Genomic DNA, 22,992 nt, shown 5'->3' on the forward strand with positions numbered 1-22,992 from the left:
CCTTTCATCAAAATGAAAAATAAACACTAGGAAAAACACTAAGAATTGGGCTAGACGGGACAGGAACGATCCGCGTCTGGGAGCAGGAACGCCCCAACTGCTAGGAGAGGAGCGCGCACACTGGGGGCCCAGATCAGTGGCCTCAGCCCCACGTGGGAGCACGTGAGGAAGGGAAACCCTCGGGCCACTGTAGACTTCTTATCAGAAATTCTGGAGCTGTGGTCCAGTGGTCTGTGTTTTTCACAAGCCGTCCAGGTGGTTTGGACAGTCACTCAAGTCTGAGAACCCCTATGTAGCACATCACTGTTAGAAGGTCACCAAAAGCTCACCATGTGCTCTCCTCCCTGCCCCTGGTATTTCCATGCCACACCTCTGCTATTTTGACTCATCTGGTAGCTGAAAAACTCTGCAAGATCAAAAACAGTCAAAGAGACCAAAAAGGTCAACAAGTTCCCCAGACAAAGCCTACCAGTGTTATGACACCGTAGAGTTTTTCCACTTTCTCTTTGAGTTCCCGGAAACAAGAAGACAACCGGTCATGCAACGGCTTTAGTTGCTCTGTCAGCTTCTCCCCGTGGATGCGGATCCCCTCTGTCAGCAGGGGCATCTGAACAAAAGGGCATGAAAGGAAGGGAATACGGTTTAGGAAGAGGGATACTTCAGATTTGAAGGCTAGGCAAGGATGCGGGTGGAGACAGGCAGGTAAGCTGGCAGACACAGCACGGACCATGTGAGAACGCTACTTCTCTGTGTGGGGCTTGGGCACTGGCCGCCCTTGGGTCAAGGACACAGAGAGACACACAAGGAGACAAGCAGGCCCTTAACTGGGGGAGGGCTGACAGCCCAGACAAACCCACCTGAGCCCGGGGGCATGTCTGTGGCTAAGCCACTGCTAGTTTTAAAACCTTAAGCTGAATCGGATGGCTGCATTTTCTACCACTGTTCACTGAAGTAATGAGAGAGAGAGAGACTGAGGCCAACATGGTTCAGCTGGAAACACAGCTCAGCAAACCAATGTGGGGACTTTAATCTCTTCTCTAGGAAGGTCCCTCTCTGCACTGTACAGTCTAACAGAATGCTATTCCTAGGGTCACTTTGCCAAACAAAGAGGTAGGCTGTGATTCCAAAGGGTAAAAAACAAAACATAACAAAATCCCTTAAAAGCGGGCTTGTGGATTTAAGCCCTAGAGAATATCTTGGGGTTGTGCTCTGAGGCACCCCATGGAGTGCTGCGGAAGGCTGTCTGGCCACACCCCTCCCACGACACATACCTGCAATGCTATCAGTCGTTTTAGCAGCTCAATCTTCTCCTGGTCTTCGGGATGCTCCTGCAAGTACTTTTCTGTAAAAAAAGCCTAAAAGGGGAGCACATGCGAGTATTAATTAGAACACGTTCCTATCTGTGTATTTGACCCGCGAGGGAGGAGAGCCTGAAAGGGTGAAAAATGTGTTCTGTTCTATCTGATAAATCAGGAACAACTAAAGGAACAATTATTCCTTTCCTGGGGCAGCCCTTATGCCATAGTGGACAATTCTAAAGGTATGTGCTATTTTGCAATGTCCACAATAGCCAAACTGTGGAAAGAGCCAAGATGTCCATTGACAGATGAATGGATAAAGAAGATGTAGTATATATACACAATGGAATATTATGCAGCCATCAAAAGGAATGAGATCTTGCCATTTGCAGTGACGTGGATGGAACTGCAGGGCGTTATGCTGAGTGAAATAAGTCAATCAGAGAAAGACGTGTATCATATGACCTCACTGATATGAGGAATTCTTAATCTCAGGAACAAACTGAGGGTTGCTGGAGTGGTCAGGGGTGGGAGGGATGGGGTGGCTGGGTGATAGACATTGGGGAGGGTATGTGCTACGGTGAGCGCTGTGAATTGTGTAAGACTGTTGAATCACAGATCTGTACTTCTGAAACAAATAACGCAACATATTTTAAGAAAAAAGAAAAAGAAGAAGATAGCAGGAGAGGAAGAATGAAGGAGAGTAAGTCAGAGGGGGAGACGAACCAGGAGAGACGATGGACTCTGAAAAACAAACTGAGGGTTCTAGAGGGGAGGGGGGTAGGGGGATGTGTTAGCCTGGTGATGGGTATTAAAGAGGGCACATTCTGCGTGGAGCACTGGGTGTTATGCACAAACAATGAATCATGGAACAGTACACCAAAACAAATTATGTAATATATGGTGATTAACATAACAAAAAAAATTTTAAAAATGTTAAAAAAAAAAGGTATGTGCTATTTTGTGGTTTTTCTGAAATTGTGCAATGCCTAATCAAAGTACCTTCTCAACAACGACCAGACACACACAAGTGCACAGACCAAATATCATCAGTAGAGCAGAATGGCATTCAGTGAAATAACTTTTCCAAAGGACTAAGGCCAATGACAATCCCTAAAGGTTGCTCATTAAAGTGTGCAGTTATTATAAAGGAAAAAGCGAAAAATTAGTAGGCTGGATGTGGACAATAGTTTTCCTGCTCTATCATCTGATATAGGCTCTATCACATTTTTTCCTGTATTAGGTAAAGATTAATATCCACATTTTCTCATTACACATCTATCTAAAAGTCTTTTTGGAGGACAACACGAGATATAGATGTGAAAATGTTTCATAAATAAATTTCTTAAAGATTTATTTATTTGAGAGAGAGAGAGTGTGCATGAGTGGCGGGAGGGGCAGAAGCAGAGGGAGAAGCAGGACCTGGGCTCAGTCCCAGGACCCTGGGATCATGACCTGAGCTGAAGGCAGATGCGTAACGGCTGAGCCACCTAAGCACCCGATTCAATGTATTTGAAGTCCTTATAAAAAGGGGAAGTTTAGACACAGGGAATACACACTGTGAAGAGGCACAAGGAGAACATGGTCATCTCTAAGCCAAGGAATATTTGCCAACCCCTCAGAAACTAGGAGAGAGGCAGGACCAGATTCTTTCTCACGCCCTCAGAGGGAATGAACCCTGCTGATACCTGGATTTCAGAAAACCGGGCTCTCAAACTGTGAGGCAATCTATTTCTATTGTCTTAAGCTACCCTGTGTGTGCCTTTGTTCTGGCGGCCCCAGCAAAGGAACGCAACAAGGGATACAAAGACGTGTGGGTCTGCAGGCCCAGTAGCAAAAACAGGAAGCTGGGCAGCACATCCGGAGAGTGCTCCTTCTAGCCAGATTCATGTTTAGAAAGAAATGAGTGAAAAAGTCATATTGCTTAAAACTTCATCCACCCTCACCTTCCAAATACAAGCAGTTTAAATCTTCAAAAGTTAAAAAAGTTTTTGAGATAAGATAAAATGCACTGAAATTCCCCAAACATTGGTTGAGTCAAGAAATATTGGAGCAGGGTGCTCTGAAATTCACTTTTTTAGGAGAGTCCTGCCTCGCGACAGAAAGGGGCTGATGACTTACAGCAAACAGCTCTTGGGTTCCTATCAGGCAGGCAATGATGAATGGCCTGCTTTAAGACAGGTCGCCTGTATAGGTAAGTGATGATGGATTCCCCAACGGACTGCCATGGGGGTCACTGGTGATCAAGGAGTTTAACTTTCTTACGTTTAGAAATGCACACACTCATACATATTAATTAAAAGTACAAACTAGTATTTTAAGCTAAAGCTCCTGAAATTTATTAGTTTACATACCCTACATTCCCTTTTTAAAAATTTCAATGAGGAGACAATGACATTGGAAAGACCTTCATATGAAATTACATACTATTCACAGATATTGGCATGTACGAATTTGAGTTCAGAGGCATTCTGTAAAAAAACACACACACACACACACACACACACTTGGAAAAACATGAAAGTTAGTACTAGATAGCTTAGCTTATATGAAAAAACACACACCAAAATCATTACAGTATAAAAAAGTATTATATTCTAGATCCTAGTTTTGCCTTGAATTTTGTGATGACGCCAGAGATTATTACTGACACCTGGCATGGGCACGCTAGAAGTGACTTCCAGTGTGGACTCTTTCCCCGCTGCTAAGGGTCATAAGCCTGAAGAAGGCGCAAAGGTTGATGGGAAAGATGGTCACAGCATCAGTCACAGAGCACTGGCCGCCCCACTCAGGAAGGACGTTCTGATCACATTTGGCTCCAAGCGATGGGAGGGAGGGAGAAAACTGACCCTCAGCAAGCCGCAACTGTATGGCAAGTGTTCTGTGATGTTCCCGACACCCAAGATGCCTTCCTAAGCTATGAGCCTCTCCTGTGTGTTAGTTATTTTCCTCATTTTTTTCATATACTAAGCTTGGGGCTCAGAGAGGTGAATTATCTCACCCAAGGGCACAAAGTGGCCAATGGGAAGCCGGTATTAGGTCACAGGCGTGGCTGATTCTAACGCCCCTGGTCTTCTCAGGACTTGGTGTACAAATGGAAATAAGAGAATCGGCCCATCGACTGTCTGCTCGCCCTTCCCGTCTTCCTCCTTTACTTCCCGCTCATTCTCCAGGCTACCCCACAGGGCGGTAGCCAAATGTTTATTTGGATTCAGGAAGAGGACTCCAAAATTACCTAGCCACTGAAAACAGCTGAACAATTAAAAACCCTGTCTTGATTAATTACGTTATGAATTATCTACTGAATACGTTACTTCCATTTTATTTTTATTTTTTAAAAGATTTTATTTATTTGAGAGAGAGAGAGAGAGAGGGAGAGCACAGAGGGAGAGGGAAAAGCTGACTCCCCGCTGAGCAGGGAGCCCGATACGGGACTCAATCCCGGGACCCCGGGATCGCGGCCCGAGCCGAAGGCAGACGCTTCACGGACTGAGCCACCCAGGTGCCCCCATTACCTCTATTTTAAATGGTGCCACATCCAAACCCTATGCAATGGATTCACATCTGGTGAGCACTCTTTTCTTGTTTCTCCAGAATAAAAGATATGACACTTAGTTGAACTAATGTAACTGTGCAGCCAGGGCCAGCGTTTGTCCAAACAACCTACGGCACACCAAGTCGGGGTGGGTGTTTCTAGAAGCTCATTTTAACTAGAGCACAGCTCTGCCTCTCCCACAGATGCTTCTTCACTTCCAGAGCATCCTGAGTTCTGTGTCTCCCACCGGGGAGAGTGGGAGTGGGAGAGGGAACAGGAGGTAGATCAACCAGACGTGGTATATTAGATTGATCTTTCAGTGACTCCTTACCAGGCCGTGGCCTAACCCTGGTGGGGTTGCTGAGGGTCTCTAGGAGGTGTGAGGCCAAGGACATGCTTTTCATTAATTTCACTTGTAAAAGAAGTGAAGAAGGCAGAGTGAAAAATCTCTCAGGGGAGCTGTAAGCAACAAATTCACCGGGGGCACGGTGCCACAGAGAGAGGCATGGGGACACACGGGATTCACCTTTTCGTAGTTGGAGTAGCCCCCCATGACAGCCGGGTCCACGATGCCACTGAGCAACATGGAGAGAGGGTGCACAGAGAGGGCTCGGTCCCAGGCATGCTGCTGGACACAGTTGCTGATCTTCTCATTGGTGAGTTCCATGGTTTCTATGGCATTCTCCAGGGGACTGATTTCCTCCTGTGACAGAGGACCAGGGAGAGGAAGGGCATTTTGTGAGCTCACAGCAAAGACAGAACAAAATATCTGAAGTGTTCCCTTTTAAAAGGTTTAACATTCTCACCAAGCTATAAAAAAGTCAAGGTTATATTTATTTGGATACCACACTTATTTGGAAATGCCTTTGCTAAGGTGCAAAATAAGCGACTTAAAATCTCCTTAGGAAGTCCAGGGGTGACCTAAAAATTAGAGCTATTGCAGTGACTATTTCTTGGTGCAAAGTATCTACAGAAATTTTGGGGAAAAAAAAAATTGGGAGCTGTAATAATTATTGATTTTTAGGCAGAGCTCCCTCAGAGATTTTTGAGAAGCTCAACGACAACAGAGTAATGGGTTATCTGATCCCAGATACTTCTGCAGCACCCAGAATGTTCCTTGGCAAGAGGCTTGATGCTTCTTCCATGAGAAAAGGGAAATGATTTTGGACGCCATGCATTCAGACCATACATAAGTCACCTTAGTAGGGGTTCTGTGGTTAAGTCAGAAATAAGAGGATGTATTAGAATATTCAAGCTAAATTTTGGATGAAAACGAAGTAAGATTTAATACACATTCAGAAGAGCAACTCCTGTGGAAACGTCTTCAAAGCCAGGTTTCAAGAAAGATCGACTTCTTCGTTTTACCCATTGCCAGCCAGCATGACCGCCTACTGCAGCTTCGATGCCAAAAGTCTCTGTCCAAGAATCATATTCATACTTGAAAAATAATAATTTACTACCAGTGGTACGGAACACATCAGATTTCAGTTCAGATCTGTTCAAGATGTATTTCTTGAAGATGTATTACATGCCAAGTACTGTGCTATGTTCCACAGTTACAGAAGTGACTAAGACAGAATTCGTGGCTGGGAGGAGCCTACGGTTTATAAAACGTAGTGGAGTCTCAAGCCATGTAAGCACGGGAGTAACTTGCTAGAAATAAGCCCGGGTTGTGGCAGGGCACAGGGAAAGGGCATCTAACCCCACTTAGGAGTTTCAAAGATGACTTTCAGGCGAAGCCTGGATGGGAGGTAGTTAGGTTGAGAAGTAGCATTTCGGGCAAAGAAAATGGCCCACTGTCATGGAGGGTTGAAATAACATGGAATGAGCAGTTTAGTTCCAGAAGATTCCATAGGAAACGAGGTGGCAGAGCTGAGTCATAAGGACTCTGCATGTGTGTGCTAAGGAACAGGGGCTTTATGCTCTAGGCACTGGGGAGCCACGGCAAGGTTTTAAGCATGAGAAGGATACGGTCAGCTTTCCACTGTGGAACTCACGCTCAGAGGCCATGAGGAAAACAGGCCTGTGAAGGCCAAGGCAGGAGGCCAACAAGGGGGTTTTTTCCGTGGCGTCCACCAGAGATGAACGAGGGACTAAAATGGGGTACAGTAGTAGGAGAGCTAGAAATAAAGAAAACAGATTTCATAAATATTAAAAAGGTAAAAGGGGCAGCTGTGGGGAGGGATAGAGAAGGAAGAGTCTGGGATGACTGGTGATGTGATTAGCCGTGGATGAAAGAAGAGGAAACGTTCCGGGAGAGAATGTGATTGACAGCGAACTCAAAGGAGACATTCCGAAAAAAGTCTGGTGCACTGGCAGGATCATGAGGAGACGAGACTCATTTACTCATAAAAGAGTCATTCACTGTGAGTAACCTTTAGGGTTGGTGTTGTAACATCAGTTGTACAAAGGAGTTCTATTAGACAAGCATGCCTTTTATTTCTCTTTCAGAAAACAAAGTTGGCCAGAGGAGGCTGGCGAAGCTAGTGAGAACTGGAGGAGGGCTTAACAAAGGCTCTTATTATATATCTGGAGACACAAAGAATTTTCTTTGTTCCAATTTCAAATGACTCACCGTTGAAATTTGTTTGACTTCAAACCACTTGAGAATCCCAGGAAAGGTGTACGCAGTTGTATACGTGGTCCTTTCGATCCACATGGTCTGGTGGAAGGAAGGAAAATTGGAAATGTCAGTTCCCAGGCAAGATGGCAACGCTCCCCGGTTGAGGTCAGGGAGAGTCTATTCCCAAATGCTTCCTTGGTGAACGGGCCACCTTTTGAGGGTTCTGGATGTTTAAAACTGCAAGGGATCATCTGCTTGGGCCCTCTCACGTTCTACAGGGGACATGTGAAGTCCAGAGAGGTGGGACTTGCTCAGGTCATATCAGCATCAACACTGGAGTGCAACAGCAGAGCCCAGTCTTGGCGCGGGGGCGGGGGGGTCCAGTCTAGAGTTCTCCACTGAGATGGGCTCGCTGTCTAGGTAGTAAGTGCACAGCACCTCTGTCCTCTTTCCCCACGGCTGCCATCGTTTCTGTGATCTGCTTTGGTTAGGTGGAAAGCCTACTTTACCTTGTTTTAGAGGCAAAGGGGGTAGACTCACAGCAAATTCATTGTCTGGATCCTTCTCTCCTTTCCGGAATGGCCTGGAATATCTGAACTGCTGCACTTCATTGGCTCTATAGTAGCTGGAGAAAGACATGGCCACAATGCTGTAGCTTCTCTCTTAGAACAAGCAGTCCTTGATCAGACTTCAATAAAACCCGGGCCACATCTTGCACAGACCGAGCCTTATCCACTAAGCGACCTCAAAACAGTCTCCACAATGAAGGCTGGAGGTGCACGATTTGATTTTATTGCACATCTTTATCTTATTTATGAATCCATTCCACAGCTCACCATTTAAAAAGGTATATGTATTTATATCCATGTTTGTTATTTCATTTGTGTATTTTTATCACAATCCTATCAATCCTACTAGCATTTTAGCTTCTCAGAAAAAAGAATGAGGCTTTCGATCACTGGGGACCCCACCAGGCAAGGTGAGGTCAGCCATTCCTCAGTGAGTGCTTGTGAGTGGAAATAAGATCCAGGAGATCTGAAACCTAACAGTGAAATTCCTGATTTCCCCGTCTGTCTAAAAAAAACCCCAAGGCCCCCAAATCCCTTTTGAATTACCAAGCTCTTTATACTGAAAATACAATAAAGAGTTGCTGTGGTCTGAATGCCAAAATTCATGTGTGGAAATCCTGTCCCCCATTGTGATGGGACTAAGAAGCAGTCTGTGGCAGGTACATAGGTCATGAGGGTAGAGCCCCCATGAATGGGATGAGTGCCCTTATAAAAGAGACCGCAGAGCACTCAATCACCCTTTCTGCCATGTGAGGACACAGAGAGAAGTCAGTGTCTGTGAATCAGGAGGCAGGTCCTCACCAGACACCAAATCTGTTGGCGCCTGACCTTGGACTTTCCAGCCTCCAGAACTGTGAGAAATAAATGTGTTGTTTATAAGCCACCGAGTCCGTGGGATCCTGTTACTGCAGCCCCAGAGGGGTTAAGACAAAGGGTAAGGTCTTCCAAATGAGTTTAAGACTTTGGTTTTAAATATTTTATCTATCTACCTATCTATCCATTCATTCATTCATTTAGAGAGTGTGTGTGCGTGCATGTGAGAGCATGAGTGGGGGGAGGGGCAGAGGGAGAGAGAGATCAGGCAGATTCCACTCGTGGGGCTCGAACTCATGACCCTGAGATCATGACCTGAGCCAAAATAAAGAGTCGGATGCTTCACTGACTGAGCCACCCAAGCGCTTGGGTTTTGATGTACTTCTAGAGAAAATGTGTTAGAAAATGTTTTTTAAAAGAAGCAAAAAACCCCCACTTACTTTAAGATCTGCTCTGGAACTGGTTTGTCCTTGTAGCTGGGTGGCAGGCTCATCACCGGCTTTACGGTGAAACACTGCATGTCTGAGGAGCTCGTTAAGGAAGGACAAGGGGCTGGGCTGTGAAGCTGTTTCAGGCAGAACGTACCACCTATTCCTCCTGCTTTGCAGATGGAAATGGTACCTGCCTGACGTACTCCTTTTTCCTGACTGCCAGGACTGCATTCAAAACAGGGTTCCCTGAGGTGTCACCCAAACGCCTTATTAAGTAATAATCTTAGGACATTTTGGTCAGACACCTGGCAAGCAACCCTGCCATAGGAAAATAGGCATCAATGAACTATCAGGTGAAGAGGGATTTGAATCAGTTTTAAATCATTTCTTTTGGACACGCATGCCTCTGAAACAGCCGGACTCCAGAGCCTGCGCAGTAGGAACGTCTGGTATCTGTGGCTATCACTTGTTGATGGACGGCCATAGCTGGGCACTGAACGAGGTTCTCAATATGTTCTCGCCAATAATAAACACAGCAACCAACAGGCAGATGTTACGAATCTCCTACAGATGAGGAATCTGAGGCTCTGAGAAAACCCAGAGTGCATAACTGGTACATAAGGAAGTCAGGCTTTTAGTCCAGCTCAGGGGGAGACCTGTCTCTCTGACTTGATAATTTAAATAATGACTTTTTTTGTCCTTGCCAGTACAGATATACTGTTTCAAAATCGACAGCATTTAAAGTCGAGGTGAAGACCCTGGGTCAGGACAGAACAGTGACTCCCAGCATCTCTGGGTGGTGTGCAGCCCTGGGGAACCAGAACCACACGATGCTTACTCAGGACGCACAATGAGAATTCGCAGCCGCCGAATTACAATCTCTCCACGGTGAGTCTCTGGTATAACAAAATCTGAGGACCACTGGGCTGTGCCTTACCCTGGTCTAGTTGACAGAGCATCTTCAAAGAAATGACCTCCTTTTTATTTTGATCCTTCCAGAAGTGTTATTGGGTATTTAGGGAAAACAGACTGACACCTCATGGGTGAGAAACCAAGGCCTGGAGGAAGGAAGCCGTTTTGGAAAGGTCAAGGGGCTAGGCAAAAAGGACTGAGGGCCCAGCCAAAGGAAATCCTACATCCAGTTCTTGAAGACCTCTTGTCATTCCCACACCACGAAGGCACCTTCGTTGTCTCCTGAACCCACATAACCCAAACAAGGATTTATCCCGGAAGACTATTCTTTTCCAAGCATCTGCTACGTATTAACAGGCTGCCGTTCTCTTAAGGTGTGCCTGTCTATTCGTCTGTTATTATTATTGTCAGTCTTTCTTATCATCTACTTACAACCTACTTACCAACCTGTATGTATAATAATGGCCAATATATATTGAATTTTTACTACGTACCAGGCACTGTTCCTAACATTTGACAGGTATTTAGTCAATCTTTACAAGAACTCCGTGAGAAAGGATAAACATCATCCCCATTTTATAGATGGGAAAACCAAGACACAGAGAAATTAAGGAACTTCTCTACAGCCAGTCTATGTCCTCCTCAAGCTCCCCATATGGCTATAAAACATATCCTTTCATATTCAAGATTTCCTTATCTCCACTCTCCTTTACTTCATAACTATGTGCTAAGGACGTTAGGGTCCCAAAGCTTTTTACACAGAATGGGAAACTGAGTCAGAACCGTTAACATGAGTGGTCAGAGGGCAGGACATATCCACGTGCAGAGACGGGACTGAACCCTTAGCTTCTGTGGCTGGGCCGGGCCATGTCTCCCCGAGGTGAGGATACACTGCTTTGGGGACGACTTGATGTCCTCTCCCGGGGGCGTGGTGCTGGTCATCTTCTCGGCATTGGGGAACTGGGTCAGCAACCTCAGGCTGAAGTCTTCTCGCCTCTCATACTCCTTCCCCCGGTAGATGAAGATTTTGTTCTGCAGGTCAGAGACAGCAAGGGGAGTGATTACATATGAAGAGTGAAGGGGCAACTGGAGATCTTGGTGCTGAGGAAACCACAGCCCTCCCTGGCCGAAGTGCATTCCACCAGCAAGTTCTCACTAAACACCTACTACGTGCCCCGCAGCAACCATCATATCTGGCAAGAGCTCATGGTTTATTGGGGGAGATAAGTCATTGGCATAAAGCTGCCTCAGCAGTGCTTCTCAGAGTGCGGCCCCATGACCACCACCAGTCTGCAAATGGTCCGCACTGACCCACAGGGAGATGAGCTTGTGCCCTAAAGTAGATCCGCGATGTCACCAGGCACACTGTTGAAATTTACCTGATTTTCATGGCAAGACATTCTCAACAAAGGAAGGAAGTGCATGAATTTGCTTCACATGCAAGCCTTTGTTTTATCATGATCCAGTTGTGGACCAGCACTTGGAGTGGCGCTGACTTACAGAACAGAAAAGTATGAAGAGAGCCCACGCAACAAATCTCCATTAACAGAGAACAGGAATAACATACAGCAGTCCGTCTGCAATCCTGAAAATCACTGTGGACGGCGATGTCAAAGGCTCACAGACTATAACTCCACTAAGTCCTATTCTCTCCTTTCTAATCTACATTCTTTTTCTGTTTAATAAAATTAATAAAATTGGATTTTTTTAGAAAGAAATTTCCTAGGCTCCAGACATAGGAGTAATTTGACTCATAACTGCTGTTGCCCACGCAAGTTCAAATGGAGCCATGTTTCAAAGGTTCTTGCTCATCTGATGATTGCTCAGATGAGTACTTAGCATTGGCAGCCCATACCTGATCCATTTTTTAACTAAACCTTGGGCCCCTATTGTCCTGGAAAATGTTCTTAAAAATCACCTGCCCATTCATCTAGCAAATAGGTATTGGACAAACAGGAGATATGCTAAGACACTAGGGATATAATGATGACCCTACTCTCACAAAACTTACCTTCTGGTGGGCAGAAACAGAAAACAAGTAAGTATGATAGTTTATATAAGTAACAGGATGGCAATACACCTTCTAGGAGAAACACTGATGGCAGGAACAAATGCCAGGTCTTTTGGAATAGACGATGAAGTTTTCCAAGCTGGGAAAGATTTACATGACTAATCCATGCTTTATGAAATTCCATCATGCAGGCAAAGCTGTGGTAGCTAAGGAAGCAGAGTGTACGGCAGCACTAATCATAGGATGTGGACAACAATGTGAATGGAGGCAGACAAGCACAAGGTCAGCACACACGAGCACGGAGTGAAAGAGGGGCTTCGAGGAGATCGTGGCATTGCCTGGGCCCAGATGCACGGACACAGTAAGGAGAGGAAAAGAGAAGGGGAGGACAACCAGCAGGAAGAGTGAAAGGAAGGACAGGGCCACGAGGCAGAAAGTATGGAACTGAAGTAGAAGAAAATAAGCTTGGATGAGTCAGAGCATTGAAAGGCAGGCACCAGTTCCTAAGGCCTGGGGAATTCCCTGGAGGTTCTAGGAGGGAGCGACATGACGGAGGCAGTGCATAGACAACCTCAGTGGACAGCGGGGTGTGCATCTAACTGCAGGACCCCCAGGCAGGACTGAGTGGGAGAAGGAGAAGCTACGGGATCTGGCGTGTGACCCTGGTATCTGGTGAAGGGCAAAGATGGGGAGAATCACCGAGGATTCTGAGCTTGCTGGGCCCAGAGCCGGAAGCTCAGTGGGGCCCCTGACAGAAGCAGGGAAGAAGGAGGCCTGGCTGGGGCTGGGGCAGGGGCAGGGGTGGGGGGAGAGGACAACACGATTTTAGATATTCTGAGTTTGGGGAAATGGTCCATACCACAGAAGGGCCTGGAGGTTACACCATGCAGAGGCTTTTATATTTTTCAGCACTCTCTGGAAACACCTGACATCTGCAAACCACTTTACAGTTTATAAAGCCCTCCTGTATGCTATTTACTTAATTCTGAAGCAGCCCTGTGACGTGGGCAGTACTTCTCTAACTTACACATCAGAAAACTTGGAGGTTACATGATTTGGTCGAAATCATACAGTCACCCAGCAGATGATGGAGACCCCCCTTTTTCAACTTGAAGGTCTAACCTTTGCCCTGAACCAGTGCTGTCTCCAGCTCATGCCCCCAGATGCATGTGACCCAGCAGTCTCTCTCTCTCACACACACACACACACACACACACACACACACGCACGCACGGCAGGCATCCCTGCCTTATCGGGACTGGAGCACCAAGACTGACCACCAATCTCGGTCTAGAACCTACTGCAGGGCGCCTTCCCAGACCCTCTCCTTCTGGTGCTCTGTTCTCTCTCCCTGCGCTATCTCCTCCACACTCGAATAACCCACCAACTTTATCCCTAGTCTGGAACTTTCCTTTGAGTTCTGGGTCCAGGTATCAGATTATTGACTTACATCTGTTGGATGTTCCACGTTACCTCACACTGAGTATGGCCCCAACCAGACTTTCACAAAGAACGTATAAAGATCTGAAAGGCCATCTGCGATCTGGGACCCCAAGCCACCTGCCCCCTCTTCTCCACTTGCCCTCCTGTTCACACTCCTCCAGCCTCACGGCTTTTGAACCCGCTGTTCTCACTTCCTGGCCCCCCATCTCATCTTTTGATGGCCACCTGGCTTATTCCCCCACTTCTTTCAGGTCCTTGCTCAAATGTCATTTTCTTACTGACATCCTTCCCATTCACTCTATTTAAAATTACAACTCCAACCCCATCTTTCTTCCCCCGCCCCAACATTTTCTCCATGATACGTACGGAGTGTCTACACGGGGTGAGGCATTGTTCTAGGCTATTGGACATACTAAGTGTGTTTACTTTTTGTGTGTCTCCAAGCTAGAATATACGTTCCATAATTTCAAGGATTTGGGTTGTTTTGGACTGTGCCTCCATGCCTATAATATAAGCGGCTTATCTGTACACATCCAACCATTGTCCGTACCAGCCAGATGATGACCTTGCAAACACACAGAGTCCGCCATGGTTCCCTCCTGCTCTTGGGGTGCTGACAACACAGCCAGGGCAGCCCCACGGCCCTGCCCTGCGTGTTCTCCCCACGCTTCAGGCCTCAACTCCCCGCTCGCCCCATACCCTCCCTTCCTGGGTACTGCCATGTGCTTGCTTGCCACTTTCTCTGCCTGCAATGCTTTTCTCCTACCACCTTTATCTCCAAAATTCCAAGCTCGCCTCTAAATTGCAGCCAAAGCAGAAATTCCCCAGGGAAGTCTTTCCTGACTCTTAAAAAAAAAAAAAAAATTCAGGCATAAATTACATATAGTAAAATCTACCCTCTTTAGTGTAAAATTCTGTTGAGTTTTGACAAACATAACCATGATCACAATCAAAATACAGAACAGTTTCATCACCATCCAAAATTTCTCCATGCCTCTGAAGCCCAAACCTCCCCTTCAATGACGAGACAACAACTCATCTGCTTTCTACCCCTTATCGTAAGTGTCGGCTTGGCCAGATGCCGTGTACATAAAATCACAGAGCATGCAGACTTTGTGGTCTCAGTTCTTTTACTTAGTACAATGCATCCGAGACTCAGCCACACGCTTGTGTGTATCAGGAGTTTATTCCTATTTATTATTGAGTACTGTTCCATTGTATGGCTATCCCACAGTTTGTTTACCCCTTCGCCAATTGAGGGACATGTGAGTTGTATCCAGTTGTTGGCGATTATAAATAATAAACAATCATGTGATACCCGTCTTGGTCAGTTTCAATTTCCATTCTTTTGCATGATTATTAATGTTACACCCGTGAGGCTGTGAATTCCATGACAGTAAGGCCCATATCTGATTCGATTCTGCCCCGTGTGTTCCTCGCATACAGCATGCACTCAGTAAACAGTTACTGAATGAATGGGTTACCTCCTCATTGGGCACTATGAGGAACGTAAAGTCCTTCCTTTCTCACTTTTTCTTAAATCCGGGAAGGAAAATGAGTCGTATGTTTAAACACAGCCGGCTCTAAAAAGGCTTCCTTTTTTTGTGGGGGGGGGAGAAGAATAAGATTTTGTTTGTTTTTTAGATTTTAAAATCAGTATCACGTTACAGAAAATTTTGAGAAGGAAGAAAAACATGGTCCTTCTCACGATTACAACACCTGTTTTTATTTTTGTGAAACTTTTGCAGTCTTGTCCTCGGGATATTTGCTTTCCAACCGGCTCTGGCTGGAAATAAAACAAACAGCTAAATACATCAATCCACACTTTTCCCCAGCCTGACCTGTAGCAGCTGAGCAGCGGAGGCGATGGTTCTGTTTTTCCCTTTTTCATTCCACCTGGGAGAAGTCATTCTACAAAGGAGCTGCCAGAATACCCGAGCTGGGGGTGTGCGGTGAAGTGGCCGGCCACGCAGGAAGTGGTCCCCCCCCCCCCCACCAACCGCCGACCTCCCACAGCGCGAACTCGGGCCTCCAGCTGTTCACACCCTAGGCCCATCTGGAGAAGAGACGAAGACCTCCCCTCCTTCAGACTGCACGGCTTAATGGCTCCGAGGACCACCCTGAGGTTTCTCACCCGGAGGAAAGAAGGAAAGCCCTGACCGTAGTATCCAACGGCAAAGTATTCAGGCTGAGGCCTCATTGCTTTAATGATGTTCTCATAGAACGAGGCTCTTTTTTTCTGGAAAACAAAATAAGACATTCCACAGGGAGGTTACAAGGGCACCACTGAGGGGTGGGGAAGATCAGACTATTTGCTTTGTTGTTTCCCATGGGCCAACAGGCAAATGGAAAGCCTTTGGAAAATACCCTGCAGGCCCAAGAAGTTATCCCTTTCTTGGAGCGAATGGTTTGGACCTGGGTCCCTGAAGGAGCCTTGGAGGGTCTGGCAATCTCTGGAGTTGCCTGCGGGAAGATGCACGTGTGTGTGCGTTCCTCTGTGGAGGGAGGCAGTGTTTAGCTCTCACCAGTTTCCTGAAGAGGGTTCAAAGACCCTTAAAAGGTTAAAAGCCCTTTCTGAGATTCACAGAGGGTGGTTGCACATGAGAAAAGATGATAAAGAACTTTCTGGTTCACGCAGGTGGTTTGGATTAACGTCGTTGGTTCAGTTACAAGTGCCCAGAAGGTGGTGGTGATGTTCTGTTTTTCAGTGTCTGACCCCAGCCCTAGCTTTAATCCTTCCCATGGGAACAGGTTTCCCAGCCAGGGCTAAGAGTAAGCCTTAAAGAAAGCAAAATAGGTAGCCAGACCTGGGGTCTTCAGGGCATGTCCCTAGGCCCCTCTCACAATGGTCCCATGACTGTATTACTTTATTTAGGTGAAGGTTTCTAGCACATTTTCTTAGTAGGGTAATGTGTTATATCACTAACCGCTCCATTTAGTTTATGAAATTAAGAAGTGATTTTGTGTGTGTGATAGCAGGGGCTGGTACAACACACCGGCAAGTTCTTTTCTCAAAGTGATCTTGACAACTACCCCCTCAAAGAAGCTACATTTGACCCTTGAACAACATGTGTTTAAAATGGATGAATCCACTTACATGCAGACAGTTTTGATAAATACAGTATAGTACTGGGAGTATTTTCTCTTCCTTTCAATTTTCTTAACATTTTTCTCTAGCTTACTTTATTATAAGAACACAGTATATAACACATATACAAAATATGTGTTGATCAACTGTTTATGTTATCAGTGAGGCTTCTAGTCAACAATAGCCAACAATAGCCTATAAATAGTTAAGTTTTGGGGGAGTCAAAAACTATATGCGGATTTTCACTGGTGGAAGGGGGGGTTGGCGCCCCTAAGCTCCCCACCCTGCACTGTTCAAGGGTCAACTGTATTATTACGTGACAACGGGTGACCTGACCTTTTGTGATTCCACTACTAAAAATTATCAAATGTAGTGGTGTGTTGGCCTACCACTGGGCATTCAGAGGGTGATTTTTGTTTTGCTATATTGTTTTTAAAGAGTTGACCTGTGCCAATGGCCAGGCATAACACACAAGTTCATAGAACTGTGAAAGTACAGCACCCCAGTGACATTTTGGGAGGAGAGAGGCAAAATTTGAGACTCAAGATCCAGAAGAAGCATTTAACAACTTACTAAAATGTGCACAAGGAAAAAAAAAAAACAAAACAAGGCTCAAAGATTAGCAGTTCATTCATTCAGCAGGACCCTGAGGATGTGGACCACAGAACAAGTAATTTTGATGAACAGAAGATGTCAGAAAATATTTGAAATACGGACAGTGTTCACAGAAGGCATCACAGAAGGCAGAGTAACTGAGAGGGTAAAGAGGAGATGGGTCAGGAATACAGAGGGTCCCTATGCTAGGGAAACAGAATGCACAGAGAAGGGAGAAGGGTCTGTAGGCAAGGATCCTGAGCCTTTTATCAAAGATAATCTGGAGGAATAATGATAACAGCTTTTGGACCTCATCTTTTTTTCATTTTTCTTTCAAGCAAGGTTTGCTTTGCCACTGTTAAGAACACCGTTTATCTTGACTTCCTCAAATGTACAAAAACATTTTCATGAGCACAAATCTTAGCACCTCTGTTGGACATTTGACATATTCTGACCCGGACTCACCAGCAGGTTGCCGAGGCCCTCGTAGTCAAATACTTTGCTCTCATAAGTCTCAGCCAACTCTTTGCTCAGTTTGATGGCCTTCTCCCACATCTTCAGAAAAAGAAAAGTAGGGTTACAAGCGGAGAACAAATCAGTCACTGATCTGTCTGGGAAAGCCATGCTGACAGTTAACTAAGGAGTCAGGTGGGTTGAGTTTCTGCAGATATTCTCACCACGCCTCACCTCTTGGATCAACTAAACCTTTTCTTCTGACATGATAAAGCTACTATAGCTTGCTGCTTTGCCAGGGGGCATGTTCTGTAATTCTGTTTGCGAGAACATGAAGAACACCATGTGTCCCAAACAAAGCAATACTGTATTGAAAGGGCAAAGCACAAAGACCATTGAGAGCTGAGAGGAACCAGTTCTAAAGCCTGGGTTTTGAGATCATTGAAGTCTTGTTGGAGGGGAAAGGAAGTTAGTGTGGGCCCTAGTTCTGGTTCTGGGGTATGTGTGCATTTGTGTGTGTGTGCGCACGTGTGTGTGCATGTGCATGCGCTTTCAATTATTAGGTTGTTTGGGACGAGGGGAAAACGGAAGAAAGGCTAACCATTCTGTTGTGTGGAATCTGGGAAACTGTTTCTCCAGTTTTGAGAACTGATTCTCTATTTCTGACCAAACTATCTACTTAGTCAAAGAGAATTTTAAGAAAAATTCCTTAAAGCACTGATGACCGTGGAAGTTGCAGCCTCCTGCACATATTTGGTATCTGAGGCTAGCATCCCAGATTGAAGCCTCTGTTCACTTTGGTATTTCACAAAATGTCTTTTAGATAGATGCTCTTAATAACACAGCACCTGGTAATTTCCTACTTGATTCTTATTAACCAGGTGCTATGTTCCATTGTGTCTAGCTGCTGAAAGAATGTATGAGCAGTTCATGCAGTTGTAAAACATTTAAAAAATTTCAGTCTTTTAAAATCATCATTTGCCAGATTTGCCCCCTCTGAAATTTCAGGGCCAGGATCCCTGGAAAGGGCTCTGAAACGTGCCATATGGAAACCGTTCCAGATCAGCTGGGCCTGGAGCAGGAAGCCGGTTAACAGTATCCAAGAAGTCAAGCTCTCTCCTCATTTCACCAAATACTAAGTTAGTTATGTCAGAAACAGGAAGACAGCCTGGCACAGAGCTTCTCAAAGTGTGGTCCCTGGTCTCTGGGAGTCCCCAAGATCCTCACACAGGGTCCGTAAGGTCACAATTATCTTCTTAGTAATAATCATACTACTTGCCTTTCTCAGTCCTCATGCTCTGATACAGTGGGGTTTCTCACAGGCTACTAAACGTGTAATACCACAGGAGACTGAATTCAGAAGCAAATAGGAGGATCCCGCTATCTCCCAGATGCTAAAGAGATTTGCGAACATGTCAAACAATGCCACTCGAATCGCTAATTTTTTGGAAAACATAGTAATTTTTAATAAATATGATTTATATATAATAGTAAAAAGTTTGTTCAGAGAACAAGTAAGTAAATGTTTTAAGATTCTCTGTTTTAATTTCTAAGTATACTCTTAGTATCAGTAGATATAATCCATGTGACAAAAAGCTCTTTGGGATCCTCAGTGATTTCTGAGAGGGTCAAGCGGCACAGAGACCAAAGACTTTGAGCAAGTTTTTCATCTGTAAAAGAGATGTAATATCTACCTCATAGGGCTTTAGGGACAATTAAATTAGGAAAAAAAGTCTGGAAATAAGCCAAAACAGTAACTAGCACTAAATAGATTGTAGCTATTTTATTACGATGATTATTTTATTATGATGATTTTTTAAATTTTTTTTTGTTTCAAGTTTTTATTTAAATTCCAGTTAGTTAACATATAGTGTAATATTAGTTTCAGGAGTAGAATTGAGTGATTCATGACTTACATACAGCAACCGGTGCTCATCACAAGTGCCCTCCTTAATGCCCATCCCCCATCTAGCCCATCCCCCACCCACCTCCCTCCAGCAACCCTGTTTGTTCTCTATAGTTAAGAGTCTGTTTTATGTTTGCCTCTTTTTTCCTATGTTCATCTGTTTTGTTTCTTAAATTCCACATATGAGCGAATGTCTTTGTCTTTCTCTGACTTATTTTGCTTATTAGCATAATACACTCTAGCTCCATCCATGTCACTGCAAATGGCAAGCTTTCATTCTTTTTTATGGCTGAGTAATATTCCATTGTATATATACACCACATCTTCTTTATGCATTTATCAGCTGTTGGAATTTGGGCTCTTTCCATAATTTGGCTATTGTTGATAGTGCTGCTGTAAACATCGGGGTGCATGTGTCCCTTCAAATGAGCATTTTTGTATCCTTTGGGTAAATACCTAGTAGTGCAGTTGTTGGGTCGTGGGGTAGCTCTATTTTTAACTTTTTGAGGAACCTCCATACTGTTCTCCAGAGTGCCTGCACCAGTTTGCATTCTCACCAACAGTGTAAGAGGGTTCCCCTTTCTCCACATCCTCACCAACATCTGCTGTTTCCTGTGTTGTTGATTTTAGTCATTCTGACAGGTGTGAGGTGGTATCTCATTGTGGTTTTAATTTGTATTTCCCTGATGATGAGTGATGTTGAGTATCTCTCTGCATGTGTCTGTTAGCCATTTGGATGGCTTCTTTGGAAAAATGTCCATTCATGTCTTCTGCCCATTTCTTTAACTGGGTTATTTGTTTTTTGGGTGTTGAGCTTGATTAAGTTCTTTATAGATTTTGGATACCAACCCTTTATCAGATACATCATTTGCAAATATCCTTTCCCATTCCAAAGGCTGTCTTGGCTTATTTATTTAACCAACAGGTTCCACTGCTAAACCAGGAATAGTGGCTGCAAGTGGCAGTCCATAAGAACTCTCCGGACCTCTGAAGTGAGTCAAATCTAGGATCTGTTTTGTTTGGATAGCACATGGTTTTCATCTTCCTCCCCCTACCCCTTCCACCTTTTTCCCCCATTTTAAAAGTCTTTCAGCTAGACACGCTTTGTCCAGTTGACAGGAGACTCCACAACTTCCTGCCTAGTTCACATGTTTATTTTGCCTTTTTGAGAGCCCCTGGGGCAATTAATTAGGTTGCTTCTTACCTACAGTGTTAGGCGAGTAGTGGCCTGGGCATGGGATGTGCAGCTGGGGCTGGCCAACAATCTCTAGGGAATGCACTGAAAATGATGGTACTAGCTCCTGGCACTCACAAGATTTAAAAGGTGAAATTATGGGGCGCCTGGGTGGCTCAGTTGGTTGAGCGACTGCCTTCGGCTCAGGTCATGATCCTGGAGTCCCGGGATCGAGTCCCACATCGGGCTCCCTGCTCAGCGGGGAGTCTGCTTCTCCCTCTGACCCTCTTCCCTCTCGTGCTCCCTGTCTCTCATTCTCTCTCTCTCAAATAAATAAAATCTTAAAAAAATAAAATAAAATAAAAGGTGAAATTATGGTTATGGAGAGTGGGGCCCCGGGCTGCCCATTATATTCTCCATTGGGTTAAGTGTCCTCAACATAACTGATCTTTAGTGACTTCTTTAGCCTAATTTATCTATTCATTTGCTCTCCAACTAAAAGTACCAGAATTCAAAGAAACACATGGGAATAATAAAGAGTAAGTCATGAGTCATTGTTTGAAAATAAAGGATTTATCTGGTCTTTGTCCTGAGTTCCTGGGAGGGAGCTTCTAAACCCCTGGAATTTCTCCAATGATGGGAGTGTCTGTGTTGTTTCTGATGGGCCCCTCAGACCACACCAGAGTTTATACTAATGAGGGGACTCACAGTGGGCCTCTAGGTGGTCTCAGAACAGGGCTGGCCTTGCCAGAACTGCAGCCCACGGGATTAGAAGATCGGGGCCTTGAGCAACATGGTATCAGCCGGACCTCCAGGGAGGAGAGGGTTGCTAGAGACTGAGTTCACTCAGGCGGCCAAAGATTCAACCAACGAAGCCTTCAAATGAAACCGCAACAAAAACTATGCACAGAGGCTCCAGTAAAATCTTAATGGTGAACATATCAATTTGCTGGGAGGGTGATGTGCCCTGAATCCACCCCTGGGGAGAGGACACAGAAGCTCTGCATTTGGTATGCTCCTAGACCTTGCCTTATGTGTTTCTTCAGTTGCCTGGTCCTGATTTGTGTCCTTTAAGATAAAACTGTAATTGTAAGCACAGCACTTTACCAAGTTTTGTTAGTTGTTCCAGCATATTACCAAATCTGAGGGATTCATAGGACGCCCTCCCCCAATTTATCATCAGTTGGTGATATGGGTGGGTGGCCCAGAGATCCCTGAACCAGGGCTGGTGTCTGAAGTGAGGGCTGTCTTACTGGGGACTATTTCCCTAACCTGAGGGAACTGTGCTAACTGTGGGGAGTTAGCATCAGAACTGCACTGCAGGGGCACCTGGGTGGCTCAGTTGGTTAAGCGGCTGCCTTTGACTCAGGTCATGATCCTGGGGTCCTGGGATTGAGCCTCACATCCAGCTCCCTGCTCAGCGGAGAGCCTCTTTTTCCCTCTCCCTCTGCCTGCCACTCTGCCTACTTGTGCTCTCTATCTCTCTGTCAAATAAATAAATAAAATAAAATAAAATAAAATAAAAAAAAAGAACTGCACTGCAACATTGCAGTCAGTTTCTTCCTTTCCCTAATACGGAAACAGATAGCCCAATACTCACTTTGCCTTTGTCAAAGTATGATATGATTTCTTGGTACAGCTTCTCTTTAAGCTCTTGCTGGGTATAGACATAGTAACTGTCCCTCTGAAGCAAATGGGGTACACAGGGCTTATCAGACCACTGAAAAACAAACAAAAGGAACAAAAGAGATTAACACAACATATTGATTAATTAAATTCATTAACCAAAGGAAATCCATGTAAAAAGTATTTAGCCAATCAAAGTCATGGACATATTTGTATATATTTTTGATTCGGCCATATTATTTATATTATTTATTAAACACAAAAACTTCCCCCCCTCACAAGACATATGCCAGCTTCAAAACAAGTGTCACACCAAATGGGCAACCATGTGAGGCATTCCTGTGAATAGTCAGGAAGGGGGCAGAGAGTGCTGGCCAGCACAACTGCTGGTCACTGAAGGTATCATTCAGACAACAGGATGAAAGAAAAACTTTGAAGTATAAAAATGGGAAGGAAGGGGTAAAACTATGACCGTGTACAAAGACCGTATTCTTCGTAATCCATCCCTTCACAAAGCGTGCCAACTGAACGACTATCACGGATAATGAGAGAATTAAGCAGCGGCAAAAAAATTAA

General features: G+C 45.0%; 1 protein-coding gene across 6 annotated transcripts in view; it reads right to left on the minus strand.

Moving 5' to 3' along the window:
- Window positions 1-22,992, minus strand: part of DOCK5 (dedicator of cytokinesis 5) — a 200,346-nt gene that overhangs the window by 12,193 nt on the left and 165,161 nt on the right. For 4 of the 6 annotated variants that reach the window (XM_025873813.2, XM_073892592.1, XM_073892590.1 and 1 more), the window contains exons 38-47: window positions 22,391-22,510; window positions 17,723-17,812; window positions 15,710-15,814; window positions 11,012-11,153; window positions 9,219-9,300; window positions 7,937-8,021; window positions 7,409-7,495; window positions 5,360-5,536; window positions 1,272-1,355; window positions 470-607 (exon numbers count right to left, since the gene is read on the minus strand). In XM_025873813.2, coding sequence (XP_025729598.1) covers window positions 470-607; window positions 1,272-1,355; window positions 5,360-5,536; window positions 7,409-7,495; window positions 7,937-8,021; window positions 9,219-9,300; window positions 11,012-11,153; window positions 15,710-15,814; window positions 17,723-17,812; window positions 22,391-22,510 — 1,110 coding nt within the window. Of the gene's footprint in view, window positions 1-469; window positions 608-1,271; window positions 1,356-5,359; window positions 5,537-7,408; window positions 7,496-7,936; window positions 8,022-9,218; window positions 9,301-11,011; window positions 11,154-15,709; window positions 15,815-17,722; window positions 17,813-21,253; window positions 21,859-22,390; window positions 22,511-22,992 lie in introns of those variants that run through there. The other 2 variants (XM_025873815.2, XM_073892593.1) reach the window with 2 other exon arrangements.

The sequence above is a fragment of the Callorhinus ursinus genome, unplaced genomic scaffold, assembly GCF_003265705.2.
Source record: "Callorhinus ursinus isolate GAN/ISIS: 27379988/994484 unplaced genomic scaffold, GSC_fseal_2.0 scaffold4, whole genome shotgun sequence".
Taxonomy (NCBI): domain Eukaryota; kingdom Metazoa; phylum Chordata; class Mammalia; order Carnivora; family Otariidae; genus Callorhinus; species Callorhinus ursinus.